Below are 17211 nucleotides of genomic sequence, written 5' to 3'. Positions count from 1 at the left end.
TTGAAGGGTGCCTTCTCCAAACTGCCATTTTTAGATCTCTCCACAGGTGTTCTATGGCAGTGGTCCCCAACCTTTTTTGCACCAGGGACCGGTTTCAAGCAAGACCATTCTTCCATGGCCCGGCAGGGCGTGGATGGAGGTGTGGCAGGGGCGGGGCTTTGGTCATAAGGGGGCGGGGCTATGGACACGGTTGTAGTGTAGCAGTGCATACTTATAATTAAATAACATTTATAATGTGACTCAACTCACCATAGGTTTTGAATGAGTGCTCCATCACCCCCTTCTCCCCATCATTGCCTTCACCCCATCACTCCCCTCTCCCCATCATTGCCTTCACCCCATCACTCCCCTCTCCCCATCATTGCCTTCACCCCATCACTCCCCTCTCCCCATCATTGCCTTCACCCCATCACTCCCCTCTCCCCATCATTGCCTTCACCCCATCATCCCCTCTCCCCATCATTGCCTTCACCCCATCATTGCCTTCACCCCATCACTCCCTTCTCCCCATCATTGCCTTCACCCCATCACTCCCTTCTCACCATCATTGCCTTCACCCCATCACTCCCTTCTCCCCATCATTGCCTTCACCCCATCACTCCCTTCTCACCATCATTGCCTTCACCCCATCACTCCCCTCTCCCCATCATTGCCTTCACCCCATCACTCCCTTCTCCCCATCATTGCCTTCACCCCATCACTCCCTTCTCACCATCATTGCCTTCACCCCATCACTCCCTTCTCCCCATCATTGCCTTCACCCCATCACTCCCTTCTCCCCATCATTGCCTTCACCCCATCACTCCCCTCTCCCCATCATTGCCTTCAGCCCATCACTCCCTTCTCCCCATCATTGCCTTCACCCCATCACTCCCCTCTCCCCATCATTGCCTTCACCCCATCACTCCCCTCTCCCCATCATTGCCTTCACCCCATCACTCCCCTCTCCCCATCATTGCCTTCACCCCATCACTCCCTTCTCCCCATCATTGCCTTCACCCCATCACTCCCTTCTCACCATCATTGCCTTCACCCCATCACTCCCTTCTCCCCATCATTGCCTTCACCCCATCACTCCCTTCTCCCCATCATTGCCTTCACCCCATCACTCCCCTCTCCCCATCATTGCCTTCACCCCATCACTCCCTTCTCACCATCATTGCCTTCACCCCATCACTCCCTTCTCCCCATCATTGCCTTCACCCCATCACTCCCCTCTCCCCATCACTCCCTTCTCCCCATCATTGCCTTCACCCCATCACTCCCCTCTCCCCATCATTGCCTTCACCCCATCACTCCCCTCTCCCCATCATTGCCTTCACCCCATCACTCCCCTCTCCCCATCATTGCCTTCAGCCCATCACTCCCTTCTCCCCATCATTGCTTTCACCCCATCACTCCCTTCTCCCCATCATTGCCTTCACCCCATCACTCCCCTCACCCCATCACTCCCTTCTCCCCATCACTCCCTTCTCCCCATCACTCCCCTCTCCCCATCATTGCCTTCAGCCCATCACTCCCTTCTCCCCATCATTACCTTCACCCCATCACTCCCTTCTCCCCATCATTGCCTTCACCCCATCACTCCCTTCTCCCCATCACTCCCCTCTCCCCATCATTCCCTTCACCCCATCACTGCTGTCTCTCCATCACTTCCCTCATGGCCTTCTCCTCATGTCCCCATCTCCTCCAGGGCCAGGCTACACAAACACAGACCAACACACACACACACACACACACAGACACACACATATTATACACACACACACACATTATACACACACACAGACACCACCTCTCTCCTCTCACCTGCCCGCCGCCCGCGCTTCCTCGCTCTGACACAGCAGCCGCGCTCCTCTCTGTGTCAGAGACAGGAAGCGCGGGCGGTGGGCAGGAAGCTGGACGGGTCCTTGCAGCTCCGCTCCTGCTATTCCCTCTTGCAGGCAGCGGAGCTGCTTGGATCGCTCCCTGCCGCCGCTACACACGCCGCCCCAGCCCCCACTACGCCACTGACCGCCCCTGGCTCCCCTTGTGTCCGCGGACCGGCAAGGGCACTGCAGCGGCCCGGTGCTGGGCCGCGGACCGGCGGTTGGGGACCCCTGTTCTATGGAATTCAGGTCTGGACTCATTGCTGGCCACCTTAGATGTCTCCAGTGCTTTCTCTCAAACCATTTTCTAGTGCTTTTTGAAGTGTGTTTTGGGTCATTGTCCTGCTGGAAGACCCATGACCTCTGAGGGGGACCCAGCTTTCTCACACTGGACCCTACATTATGCTGCAAAATTTGTTGGTAGTCTTCAGACTTCATAATGCCATGCACACGGTCAAGCAGTCCAGTGCCAGAGGCAGCAAAGCAACCCCAAAACATCAGGGAACCTCCGCCATGTTTGACTGTAGGGACCATGTACTTTTCTTTGAATGCCTCTTTTTTCTCCTGTAAACTCTATGTTGATGCTTTTGCCCTAAAAGCTCTACTTTTGTCTCATCTGACCAGAGAACATTCTTCCAAAATGTTTTAGGCTTTTTCAGGTAAGTTTTGGCAAACTCCAGCCTGGCTTTTTTATGTCTCGGGGTAAGAAGTGGAGTCTTCCTGGGTCTCCTACCATACAGTCCCTTTTCATTCAGACGCCGACGGATTGTACGGGTTGACACCGTTGTACCCTCGGACTGCAGGGCAGCTTGAACTTGTTTGGATGTTAGTGGAGGTTCTTTATCCAACATCCGCACAATCTTGCGTTGAAATCTCTTGTCAATTTTTCTTTTCCGGCCACATCTAGGGAGGTTAGCCACAGTGCCATGGGCTTTAAACTTCTTGATGACACTGTGCACGGTAGACACAGGAACATTCAGGTCTTTGGAGATGGACTTGTAGCCTTGAAATTGCTCATGCTTCCTCACAATTTGGTTTCTCAAGTCCTCAGACAGTTCTTTGGTCTTCTTTCTTTTCTCCATGCTCAATATGTAGTACACACAAGGACACAGGACAGAGGTTGAGTCAACTTTAATCCATGTTAACTGGCTGCAAGTGTGATTTAGTTATTGCCAACACCTGTTAGGTGCCACAGGTAAGTTACAGGTGCTGTTAATTACATAAATTAGAGAAGCATCACATGATTTTTCAAACAGTGCCAATACTTTTGTCCACCCTCTTTGTTATGTTTGGTGTGGAATTATATCCAATTTGGCTTTAGGACAATTCTTTTTGTGTTTTTTCATTTAAGACAAATTAAATGATGATAATAATACCAAAGAATTTGTGTTTGCAATCATTTTCAGGAAGAAACTGAGTATTATCTGACAGAATTGCAGGGGTGTCAATACTTTTGGCCATGACTGTAGTTCGTTGCCTTGGAGACCGATCATTGCTACTAGACAACAGAACATGTGCAGAGCTTACAAGCTCTTTTTATAGAACTCACAAGCAGTGTTTTGAAACTGGGATCACTGGAGTACGATTTTACCTCCTAATACTGACCAATAGAGGTGGTCAGTCTTCTAGGCAAGAAAAAATTGTTAATACCTTAAAAACAGCAGCAAATTAGAAGATTTTAATAAGCAGAAGTGCTTGCTTTTACAGTATCCATCTATGAAGATGAGAATAACTTCAATATTGCATATATTTCCAACAATGAAATTAAAGGGTTTTCGGCACCTCCTTTAACCCCTTCATGACCAAGCCTATTTTGACCTTAATGACCAGGCCATTTTTTGCAATTCTGACCAGTGTCCCTTTATGAGGTAATAACTCAGGAACGCTTCAACGGATCCTAGCGATTCTGAGACTGTTTCTTCGTGACATATTGGGCTTCATGTTAGTGGTAAATTTAGGTCGATAATTTTTGCGTTTATTTGTGAAAAAATCAGAAATTTGGGGAAAATTTAGAAAATTTCACAATTTTCAAATTTTGAATTTTTATTCTGTTAAACCAGAGAGTTATATTACACAAAATAGTTACTAAATAACATTTCCCACATGCCTACTTTACATCAGCACAATTTTGGAAACAATATTTTTTTGTTAGGAAGTTATAAGGGTTAAAAGTTGACCAGCGATTTCTCATTTTTACAACAAAATTTACAAAACCATTTTTTTTAGGGATCACCTCACATTTGAAGTCACTTTGAGGGGTCTATATGGCAGAAAATACCCAAAAGTGACACCATTCTAAAAACTGCACCCCTCAAGGTACTCAAAACTACATTCAAGAAGATTATTAACTCTTCAGGTGTTTCACAGGAACTAAAGCAACGTGGAAAGAAAAAATGGACATTTTAATTTTTCCAACAAAAATTTTATTTTAGCATCAATTTTTTTCATTTTAACGTGGGCAACAGGATAAAATTGATCCTAAAATTTGTTGGGCAATTTCTCCTGAGTACACCGATACCTCATATGTGGTCATAAACCACTGTTTGGGCGCACGGCAGGGCTCAGAAGGGAAGGAGCGCCATTTGACTTTTTGAATGGAAAATATGCTGGAATATTTAGCGGTTGCCATGTCGCGTTAGGAGAGCCCCTGTGTGCCTAAACATTGGAGCTCCCCCACAAGTGACCCCGTTTTGGAAACTAGACCCCCCAAGGAACTTATCTAGATGCATAATGATCACTTTGAACCCCCAGGTGCTTCACAAATTGATCTGAAAAAAAAAAGTACTTTTTTTCTTTCACAAAAATTTTCTTTTAGCCTCAAGTTTTTTCATTTTCACATGGGCAACAGGATAAAATGGATCCTAAAATTTGTTGAGCAATTTCTCCTGAGTACACCGATACCTCATATGTGGTCCTAAACCACTGTTTGGGCGTACGGCAGGGTCCGGAAGGGAAGGAGCAACATTTGACTTTTTGAATGGAAAATTAGCTCCAATCGTTATCGGACACCATGTCGCGTTTGGAGAGCCCCTGTGTACCTAAACATTGGAGTTCCCCCACAAATGACCCCATTTTGGAAACTAGACCCCCTAGGGAACTTATCTAGATGCATAGTGAGCACTTTGAACCCCCAAGTGCTTCACAAAAGTTTATAAAGCAGAGCAGTTAAAATAAAAAATATTTTTTTTCCTCACAAAATTTTTTTTTAGTGCGCAATTTTTTATTTTCACAAGGGTACCAGGATAAATTGGACCCCAAAAGTTGTTGTCCAGTTTGTCCTGAGTACGCTGGTATGCCATATATGGGGGGAACCATTGTTTGGGCACACGTAAGGGCTCGGAATGGAAGTAGTGACATTTTGAAATGCAGACTTTTATGGAATTGTTCTGCGGTCGTCGTTACGTTTGCAGAGCCCCTGATGTGCCTAAACAATAGAAACCCCCAACAAGTGACCCCATTTTGGAAACTAGACCCCCCAAGGAACTTATCTAGATGCCTGGTGAGCACTTTGAACCCCCAAATGCTTTACAGAAGTTTATAACGCAGAGACGTGAAAATAAAAAAATAAAAATTTTTCCACAAAAATAATTTTTTAGCCCCCAATTTTTTATTTTCCCAAGGGTACCAGGAGAAATTAGACCCCCAAAGTTGTTGTGCAATTTTTCCTGAGTACGCTGATACCCCATATGTTGGGGTAAACGATTGTTTGGGCACACGTCGGGGCTTGGAAGGGAGGGAGCACAGTTTGACTTTTTGAACGCAAAATTGGCTGGAATCAATGGTTGCACCATGTCGCGTTTGGAGACCCGCTGATGTGCCTAAACAGTGGAAACCCCTCAATTCTAACTTCAACCCTAACCCCAACACACCCCTAACCACAGCCCTAACCCCAACACATCCCTAACCCTAACCCCAACACACCCCTAACCCTAATCTCAACCCTAACCACAAGCATAACCCTAATTCTAACCCTAACCCTAATTCTAGCTATAATTCCAACCCTAATTCCAACCCTAACCCTAATTCCACCCTAACCCCAATTCCAACCCTAACCCTAATTCCAACCCTAACCCTATTTCCAATCCTAACCCTCTTTCCAACCCTAACCCTCTTTCCAACCCTAACCCTAACCCTCGTTCCAACCCTAACCCTCGTTCCAACCCTAACCCTAACCCTAATGGAAAAATAAAAATAAAAATAATTTCTTTATTTTATTAGTTGTTCCTGCTTATGGGGGTGATAAACGGGGGGTTTATTTACTTTTCATTCTATTTTGATCACTGTGACAGTTTATCACAGTGATCAAAATGAATGAAAGGAAATTGCAGCCGGTGGGCGCACTGCGCATGCGCCCGCCATTTTCCAATATGGCGGCGCCCATGATCCGGGACCGCGGGACACCGGGAGCCATAGCGGCACTCGGTTATTACCGGGGGGGGTGGGAGGGGGGCGATCGGAAGGCGGGGAGAGCGAAGGGAAGGCGGGGGGCCGAAATGATTAGCTGTAGCTTCCAGGTGCCAACCAAGCTGAAAGCGAAGGAGAAGACTGGCGGGAGACACAGCTAGTGGGAGTACTGAAAGGGAATCAAGGTCAATATACCATATGCCATTTCCTATTTTTTTAACCACACGGCGACTAGAGGAAAAGTGAAAGAAAGGAGCAGAAAACCCCTTTAATCTTTTTTCATAGCCACTGACTTACCTAACATGTGTGAAGCTGATCAGTGACCACTGGATGTGGAACATGTTGTCACTGACCACATTGGGCTTACTGTCTTTCACAAGAAATTTAAAGTTATCCATGGTTTCCATGTACTTGGCTTCATTCAAATTGTAACGTATCAAACCCAGGTTTATGTCCTCTGGAAAGAGAAAAAGAATCACAATAGCAGACCCCAAAGTATATGAATTTAGATAAAACTTATCAACTCACAGTAAATGTGTTAATGTTCATTAAAAACACTGCAAACTACAAGAATTGATCAAATCAAAAGTGGAGAATAGTAAGTGACCTAGTAATCTAGTAATAGAAATCTCTTACATTAAGAGATTTCTAGTTAAAGAATATTTCAAGAGAATTATTAAATTTAAAAAAAAATCTATCTAGGAAATGTGTCTCAGGCTCTACAATGAAAACATTACATTTACTTGTTTGAAAGAAATCCTATGTCTTTTCATGCAGTTTTATCCCAGAATGTCAGGTCCCTGCCTTTGATGCAGGCTCACATGCTGAGCCCACATCTTTCCCCACACATGACGGCTGACTTAATGAACCGTAATGTGCCTTTAACAGCAGCTGGGGGAGTGGTGCTCCACCCATTGCTGTTAACCTGTTAAACACAGTTAAGCCGCATTTAACATGCGCCGGCAGGGAACGATCAGTTCTCTTATCGTGATGTTATTGCAGGGCACCGATGGGTGGCCATGTCAGCTAGGGGTCTACAGATGCCTGTTATTGCGATCCTTCTGTGAACGCTGGCCCGTGATGCACTGCTATGTATAGCACAAGTGATAGGATGATCGCAGATTCAAGTCCCTCAAAAAAAACAAAAACACAAAAGTTCAAATCATCCCCCTTTTGCCCCATTGAAAATAAAACAATAAAAAATAAGCATATTTGGCATCGCTGGTTCAGAAATAACAATTCTAGAAAAAAAATAAATAAATGAATCCAATTGTAAAAGGCGTAACGAAAAAAAAAAATCAAAACGCCAGAATAACGTTTTTATGGCCGTCACAACATTTCAATAAATTACCTTGTAGCGTCCCCAGAGCAGCTTTTGAATAGCCAGGGATGGCGCAACATCATCTGTGAGATGTGAAGCTCTGCTGACGTTGCGCCAGCTCTGATAAATCAAATGCCAAGTTGAGGGCATCAGAAGGTCCTCCCTTCTAAGCACAAGGTACCACTTACCTGGACGCTGGAGCGAAGCCCACTAATCAATCCGCTCATCTCTATTATTGACAATTCTAGATACTCAACATAGAAGCATTTCTGAAAGCATTTTTCATAACAGCTTCTTAAAAAAAAAAAGAAGTGAATTGTGGTTTTTAAATAATCTAGTTTTAGTAAGTCTAAGGCCATGTTCCCACGTTCAGCATTTGATCAGTATATTACCTCAGTATGTGTAAGCCAAAACCAGGAGTGGAACAATCAGAGGAAAAGTATAATAGAAACACGTCACCACTTCTGCATTTATCACCCACTCCTGGTTTTGGCTTACAGATACTGAGGTAAAATACTGACCAAATACTGAACGTGTGAACGTGGTCTAAGAATTTTACTATTTTCAATATCACCATTCATACTGAAGTATAATGGACGTTTTTTTAAGCAGAGTGATCAAACAGTTTATATAAAAAAAAAGCATACCTTGTGTAAATGAAGTGAGCAACACCCCAGGTTTTAGCTTGTTTTCCAAATAGCCATGTGTGGGCCTGCTTAAAACTTCATAAGTGAGTTGCCTGTCATCTGTGTCTGGGTCCATGGTCATTAGTTCTTTCTTCGTAATGTAATTAGAAGCCTGTAAATAATCCAGATATTGCAAATTTTCATGAAACACCAAGTGAAGTTATGTAAATGAGAAAAAAAGTAGAATTAATAGAACACCAAATATAGAAAACACAGAAAAAACATCCATTTATTATTTATTCTCAGCCCTTTTCATCGCCTTATGATGTTTAATTCTCTTGTATTTGTTTTCTATTCAGAATGGCCAAATTCTGGCCACCTAACAAACCCGTGTATCTATGGCTGTAAGAGATTTACCATAATGCTCCATTGCAGTAGTAAACTAATATGTTAGGACAAGTCTCTAACCAAAACCTACATCCTCAACCAAAATGTAAGCCCAAAATCAGTAGGAAATTAACCCCTGTGTCATGTGTAGACTTTCTACAGAAACAAAAGCATGTAGAAATTCGGTTGAACAGCCAACACTGTGCAGTGTTTCTTCCGGTCACTTATTTCATTTAGAGGTTTGGTTTTCTTTTGAGTGTAGCTCAACTCCAAAATTTAATTTAAGAGAATATTAGGGAATATCTTCCTGTCCAATCTTCTCATACAATATTATCAGTGGTAAGTGGTAAGGTTTTTAACACATTTGACCCGTTTGCAGACAGTAAATTACATTTTTCCAACGTCCATAAATAACCAAATATAAATGTGTTGCCAAATCATTGACTTTTCATGGGCGCCTTAGGTAATAAATATTAATAACTCATAAAATGTATTCAGGTTGTAAATGATAATTCAGTTTAGCTGCCATTACCTTTCCATCCATGTATTCCAACCACTGAAGTCCTAAATTGGTAATGATTCTTGGTGTTCCATCATCCACTGGAATGATGTCTACTTTAAATCTCTGAGGAGCTGCAGTTACGATCTGACAAAATAAGGTACATATACTAGTATAATGCCAATACTACATTGCAAGAAGAGATAACCATTCTGACATTTCTGTATAAATTGAAATGTGGTATTTCGAATCCATTAATTGGGTTGATAGAAAAGCTTTACACACACCAACACACACTGTATCGTGTAGAAAAAAAAGGCTGCAAAGTAATAATGCTAATAGCTTACTTTTATCAGATAAAGGGGTTTTCCCCACAAACATAGTACATTATAATTTAAACATCTTGGAATAATAATACATTCCACAATTAGATGTGTACTGACATAATCTTATAAATGTGTCCCTGCTGTGTACTGTGTAATGGTTGTGTCTGACCGTGCAGGAACGTGGTCTGGATCATACCACAGCTCCTGGGCAGGGAAGGCAGTTTAACCTCCTAAATGCTGTGAGCGATACCAATTGCAGCATTTAGAAAGAAGGCAGAGGGGAGCAGCTCCCTCTGCGCTCCGATTGGCGCTCCCACAACGTCATCACAGGGCCCAATCGCTGCCATGGTAAGCTGATGTCGTCATGACGATAACCAGGTCCCCAGGCAACAGCAAGGCCCTTAGACCATGAACATCGCACGGTCTAAGGAACAGCTGACATGTGCCTCTAACAGCTGCGAGTGGAATCGCAATCCATCTGCGGCTGTTAACCAGTTAAATGCTGCTGTCAATCTCTGACAGAGGCATTTAACTCACGCTTACTGGAAGGGCGTGGGAAATCCCGCCCATCGATGATCCCGTCACGTGATCACTGGTCACCCATGGGTTGGCATGACAACCAGAGGTCTCCAGCAGACCTCTATGGTTGTCATTGCCGGATTGCTATGAGCACTGCCCGGTGGTCGGCGCTCATAGCAAGTAAGCATTTCTGCTACACACAGGCGATCTGATCATCGTCTGTGTTTAGCAGAGGCGATCAGAGAACTGCAGCCTCTAATCTCCCATGAAGACCATTAAAGCATGCAAAAGGTAAAGAAAAATGTTTTTAAAAATGTTTAAAAAAATTAAAAAAATATAAAAGTTCATATTACCCCCCCTTTCGCCCCAAATATTCATGTATTTGGTATCACCACGTTCAGAATTGCCCGATCTATCAATATAAAAAAAAATTAACCCAATCGCTAAACAGAGTAACGAGAAAAAAAATTAAAAACGCCAGAATTAAGTTTCTTTGGTAGCCACTACATTGCGATAAAATGCCATAACGGACTATCAAAAGATCTTATCTACACCAAAATGGCATCGATAAAAACATCAGCTCGGCGCGCAAAAAATAAGCTCTCACCCAGGCCCAGATCATAAAAAAATGGAGATGCTATGGTTCTCGGGAAATGGCGCCATTTTTTTTCTACTAAAGTTTGGATTTTTTTCCACCACTTAAATAAAAAAGAACCTAGACATGTTTAATGCCTATGAATTCGTAATAATCTGGAGAATCATAATGGCAGGTCAGTTTTAGCATTTAGTGAACAAAAAAAAACAAAAAAACAACTGGAATTGTACTTTTTTTTGCAATTTCACCGTAATTGGAATTTTTTTTGCTGTTTTCCAGTACATGATATGTTACAACCAATGGTGTCGTTCAAAAGTACAACTCGTGCTGCAAAAAGCAAGCCCTCACATGGCCATTTTGAACGAAAAATAAAAAAGTTATGCCTCTGGGAAGAAGGGGAGTAAAAAACGAAAACACAAAAACGAAAATATCTTCGGTCATGAAGGGGTTTAATAATGTACAGAAAAATTTCTATTTTTATGCAAAAAAAACAAACAAACAACAAAAAAGAGTACAAGTTAGGCACAACCGTGACTGGGACAAACTGCCCCATAGAACTGTCCCACTAGCTAATCCGTTCACTGGACACCATAAAAAAGTGGAATAAAACACGGTAAGAAAGACGAATGTAAATAAAAATGTATCACTGAAAAAGTCATCTTGTCCCACAAAAAACATGCCACCATACAGCTCCATCAGTAGAAACATAAAAAAGTTATAGCTCTCAGAATAAAGCAATGCAAAAATAATTATTTTTTCTATAAAATAGTTTTTACTGTGTAAAAGCGCCAAAGCATAATTCTAACTATATAAATATTTACAACTATAGATATGTGGTATCGCTGTAATCATACTGACTTAAAGAATAAAGCTGGCTTAGGCTAAGTTCACACTAGGCGTCTTTGCAGCGGTTTTTTATATGCAAATTTTCAGCTGCGTTTACAGTACCAGCAAAGTCTATGAGATTTCAGAAATCTCATGCACACAGGTAGTTATTTTTGTCATCAGGATTTTTTGCACAACGAGGCATGTCACTTCTTTCGACGTTTTGCAACCATTGAAAAATGCACCAAAAACGCAGATATCAGGTTTTGCTGCGTTTTTGTGCCAAAACCTGATTCTATAGAATGGGACTTTTTTGATCACTAAACTTCATCAGCAGAAGAAGAGACAAATCTAGCATGCCAAAACCGCAACAAAAAAAGCACAAAAAAACGCAAGCAAGACATGCATTTTTTCTGCAGCTTCTTTCCTGCCAAGAGATCAGGCTTTGCTGCAGATAAAAAAATGCTGAAAAACCGCCTAGAGTAAACCTATCCTTATCGATTTTACCACACACGGAACGGCATAAAAAAAACAATTCTGGAACTGCTGATTTTTGTTCATTCTGCCTTCCCAAAAATCAGAATAGAAAATGAACAAAAAGGGTATGTGACCAAAATGGGTACCAATAAAAACGTCAACTAGTCCCGCAAAAAAAAAACCCCTCACATGACTCTGTTGACAGAAATAAGGAAAAATTAAAGCTCTCAAAATACGGTGATGCGTTTTTGCAATAAAAAGCATTTTTTAGTGTTTGACAGCAGCCAAACATAAAAACCAGATATAAATCTGGTATCGCTGTAATTGCCGACCCGAAGAATAAAGTTGTCTAATGACACACAGAATGAGGAAAGGCATAAAAAAATAAATAAAAAACAATTCTTCACCTGCTGTTGATTTTTTAATTCTGCAGTAAGGCCGGAGTCACACTAGAGAGAAATACGGACGAGTGAGAGGCGTTAAAAGCACGCATTACACACAGACTAATGATTCTCTATGGGTTTGCTCCCAACAGCCGTATATTTCTCGTCCGTATTCTACGGTCCGTGCCAATCGCAGCATGCTGCGATTGTCAGCGTACTACGCCCGTAATACGCCCATGAAAGTCTATGGGTGCGCAAAAAATACGGTTTACACCCGGACCACACGTGTGACTTGCGAGAAATACGCAGGTCTTTTGGCTGGTGACAGGAAATGGGCCAATCCATCATCAGGAAGCCTAGACATGCAAATGAGCTCAAAAAGCGCTCCAGACATCCGGGAAGTATGCCTCCACGGAGTACAGCAGCGTTATAGCGCCATATTTCCTAAATGTGGAGATTATCATTGTACTGGTGCAGGAGCGGTCAGAACTCTGGGACCAACGTGATGCCCATTATGCAAAATGGATTTTGGATTCAAAATGTCTAATATAGCAATTTTGTTCTTACATTCTGTTTTGTTTGGATATGTGTGAAAATTGTATTTTTCTAAAATGTTCACATCTGCAAAAAGGCCAATTTGGCACATTGCCCCTGTTATCATATGGCAATAATATGATTGCCTTTAAAAAAAGAAAAAAAAAAAGTAAAAAGTAAAAATTTGTCTATTACAGTTTACGTCTCTGTCTCAATTCTCAAAAACCGTGTCAGCATACTAACATACGCTTACCAATGCAATTAAACAGTCATAGAATCAGAAGGGGGAGAAATATATATATATTTAGACACACATAAAACCAAAAATTATAACATAGAGACAGCATGCTCTTGCCAAGAAGTTTCCCCCTCAGGTGACAAAGTAATTAGTGAAAATATCACGCACTTTGAGCCCAGAGAGCAGTCTACGTTGAGGGTTGATAGGTGGTCTCACCCTAAGCACATTGTCCGGCCTACGCACAACACCAGCAGAGGAGGAACAATCATGTATCCTGGTGAAGTTATGAAGAACCACACAGGCTTTAACTACTTCATTAACATTTTGCTCACTCAGCTGAATGGCAGACTGGAGTACCCGCCACTTGGCACAAAGAATGCCAAAGGATCACTCCACCAGTTGCCGAGCACGTGATAGGCGCAAGTTAAAAATTCTGCGCCTGTGGTCAAGGTTGCGCCGGGGATATGGCCTCATGACATTGCGTGTTAACTGAAACGCCTCATCTGCCACAAGGACATAAGGGACTGATTCTTGAGTGGAGCCTGGTAGCTGGCGTGGTGGTGGTAGATCCAACTGGTTGGTGTGTAGCCGCCGAGCCATAATGGAAGTATTGAAGACTCGAGAGTCTCCCGTCCTTCCATAGGCCCCAATGTCAACAATTACAAACTTGTATTGAGGGTCAGCCAGAGCCAACAATACAACAGAAAAGTATTGTTTATAATTGAAGAATTGGGAGCCAGAGTTCGGCGGCTTACGCACCCGGATATGTTTGCCATCAAGGGCCCCAATACAATTTGGAAACTGGCATTCCTCCTCAAAGTCCCTTGATATCCTCAACCAGTCTTCCATCCTGGGCTTGGGCATGACGACTTGATGTAGTCTTGTCCAGATTTCAATACATGTTGACCTGACTATGCCAGAAATGGTAGATCTTCCAATGAGAAACTCACGGTGGAGGGCGGCATAAGTCAGGCCAGTGGATAGGAAGCTGAAGAACAACAGAAAAGGAAGATTTTAGAATGCACACATTCCAAAAAAAGCAGGTACATACATACCAAACTTGTTAGGAATTTAGAGCGACTAACACACACATATTTGGTTGCACAATTACTAAGTGAGATTCAGTACATATTACATATAACATTCTGGTCTGTAAGTTGAAACATATGTGGACTAAGATGAGGGCATTAAACTTAGTCCAATAAGCCAAAAATACATACTTTGGCCAACACATTATGAACATAGAGAATGTGGTTGTGTAGTACATACCGTATTGTGAGTAGAAGTCGCTCCTCTGCAGATATAGCTTTGCGCATACTTGTGTCCTGAAAGGTTATCCCAGGGCGCACTGTCTCCAAGAGTAGATCAAATGTTGCAAGGCTCATGCGACAGTATTGGTAGAATTTTACAGGATGCTCCCGCATAGAAGAATAGAGGCGGTGAAAATGACCTCTTGTGAGTCGTTGCCTCAAAAGTGGATGGACCCACATGCGTCTCCTCCTCCGCGGATCCACTATCACTGGGTATGGTTGGCCAAAGTGGCGTCACAAAAGCCAGTTGAAGAGAACCTGCTCAGTTGTGTTGAAACTCAGACTGTTTGCCATGTTGCACATACAACAGCAACACACCTAGTGAAGGCAAGGTCACAAATGGACAGAATGGAGGCCGCCACCTGTTCCTGAGGCAATAAATAGGGTGGAGGCTAATGATTTAAATAGTTAGCAGGCCTCAAAACCGTTAAATGTCCATTTTGCAAGGCTGCGAGAAAATCTCGCCATACGGATGCCATACGGATTACATACGGATGCAGACATGCGTAAAATACGCAACAACACCTTGCTTACGGATGACATACGGAGAACTATTTAGGGGTTATTCATCCGTATTACGCATGTAAACTATGGACCGTATTTTGCGTCGGTTAGTGTGACCCCGACCTAAGGCTCGGCTCATAATTATGCAGTGCTTTACGCTGAGCGCTAACACCAGGGTTTCTGTGTAAATATCTGAAATATGTGATTCAGGCAGAAGCCCCGGTGGAAGATTCCCTATAAATAGGCAGATGGAGGCACTGTGAACACTGTCTGGCCTGTGATCCAGTGGTGTCCATCTTTTTAGGCATGCATAAAAGCAATCCACCAGTTTTGTGCAGTTCTGAAGAGAAGGACACCGCTGAACAGAGGCCAGATGGAGTCCTGAGCAACTCTGCTGCCTCATTATAGTGAATGGATCCCTTGTGGGTTTCAACTGAATTATGTTACTTGGAGATTTATATGGAAACCCTAAAGTAAATGGTCAGCGTAGAGCACAGGATAAATGTGATCCCAAACGTTAAGTAAAATGCTCCCAGTAAAAGCTTCAACTCAATCCCTAAAAATAGCAAATAACCACTTTGGTCCATCACCTGTCAATGGAAGTATAGGGGGCTTCCACGTTACTGGTAGTACAAAGGTACTGGAAAAGCACTATGGCTCCTTGCCCCCCAAAAAATAAATCCAGCAAATTGTGCACTCCTAAATCCAAATGCCCCCCCCCTCTCCCTTTTGAGCCCCACAGTGTATCTAAACCACATATAGTGTCCACATGTTTGGCATTTCTGTAGTGACGAGAGCTCGCCTAATTTACGGGTGTGTGTCTCCAGAAGCATTAGCTGGGCATAATGTACTGAGCATTACAATGTACTGGTCACTACAACGACAGTTTGCAATTTACTCAGTAACATCCACTGCTGCTGATTTCTGGAAAACACCCATGGAGTCAAAATTGTTACTAACCCTGTAGATAAGTTCCCAAAGGGGTATAATTTCCAAAATGGGGTCACTTGAAGGGGGGATTCTGCTCTTCTAGCACTTAGAGGACCTGTATAAGGCGTCTGCAAAATATTCTAGGAAAATATTCGCTCCAGGAGTCAAGTAACGCTCCTTCCCTCCAGAGTCTTGCTATAAGTCTAATCAGTACTTGTACAACTACATATAGGGTATTTTCTACATTCAGCAGAAATTTTGGGACAATTTTGGTGCAATTTTTACCTATTTCTCCCTGTGAAAATGTAAAATTTGGGGCTTAAACAAAATTTTTGTGGCAAAAATTTAATTTGTTTTTCTTCACTGCCCAATGGTATAAAATTCTGTGACACACCCATGGTGTCAATATTATCACTGCACCGCTAAATTAATTCACATAGAGGTGTAGTTTATAAAATGAGGTCACTTATGAGGAGCTCTGCTGTTCTGGCACCTCAGGGGCTCTCACAATGGGTCATGACACCAGCAAATCATAACAGTAAAATCTGTACTATAATATAGCTCTCCTTCCCTTCTGAGCTTTGCACTGTGACTGAAAAGTATTTGCCGTTTACATGTACGGTATTGGCACACTCAGGAGAAATTTTTACAACAAACTGAGGTCCATTTTAGCCCTTAGGCTGGGATCACACATGCGAGAAACTCGGAGGAGTCTCGCATCTTAATATCCGGCATTGCCGCCGGCACTTGGGAGCGGAGCATGCGGCTGCATAGGGATACATGCAACCGCACGCTCCGCTCCCGAGTGCCGGAAGAAGAATTATAAACTTGGGGCTAAAACAACATTTTAGTGGAAAAAATGTACTTATTATTTCTCCATCTTCCAATGGTTTAACCTCTTAATGACAGCCAATACGCCTTTCAATTGACCTGAGATACAAGAGAATATCATAAGAGAATATCATCCCCATACAAATGACAATCCAGCAGCTGTCGGCTGTACACTACAGCTGACAACTTGCTGCATCGTCCATATCTGTTTAACCCCTTAGATGCTGCTGACAATAGTGACTACATCTTATAAATGGTTAAAAGAGTGTGGGAACTTCCTATTTGTCTCCACCAGCACCCTGAGATCATGATTGTGTAGTCTTGATGTTTGTCATGGCAATTCATGACCAAATAGTGGCCTTAGAGTCTGCCGGCTATAGTAACATGTTCAGACGATAGTGACATGTAGGTCATAAAAATACATTTTTTCATTCTTGTTGTGTCACTTTGCTTTAATTCCTGAGAAGCACCTGAAGGGTAAATAAACTACCTGACAGCAGTTTTCAATATGTCAGGGGGTGAAAATGGTCTCACATTTGGGGGTTTCCAATATATAGGACCCCCAAAGTCACTTCAAACCTGGATAGGTCCCTAAGTTTTTTTTGTAAATTTCCTTGGAAAAAGGAAAAATTAA

At 42.8% G+C, this 17211-nt stretch overlaps 1 protein-coding gene across 1 annotated transcript in view; it reads right to left on the bottom strand.

Moving 5' to 3' along the window:
• FRAS1 (Fraser extracellular matrix complex subunit 1) overlaps positions 1-17211 on the bottom strand; it is a 692624-nt gene that overhangs the window by 75111 nt on the left and 600302 nt on the right. The window contains exons 51-53 of the mRNA XM_073542109.1: positions 9139-9252; positions 8241-8391; positions 6570-6729 (exon numbers count right to left, since the gene is read on the bottom strand). Coding sequence (XP_073398210.1) covers positions 6570-6729; positions 8241-8391; positions 9139-9252 — 425 coding nt within the window. The remainder of the gene's footprint in view (positions 1-6569; positions 6730-8240; positions 8392-9138; positions 9253-17211) is intronic.

This window comes from Dendrobates tinctorius, unplaced genomic scaffold (assembly GCF_039654945.1).
Source record: "Dendrobates tinctorius isolate UK_male_01 unplaced genomic scaffold, ASM3965494v1 ptg000011l, whole genome shotgun sequence".
Classification (NCBI taxonomy): Eukaryota; Metazoa; Chordata; class Amphibia; order Anura; family Dendrobatidae; genus Dendrobates; species Dendrobates tinctorius.
This window is presented reverse-complemented; position numbering and strand designations above follow the sequence as displayed.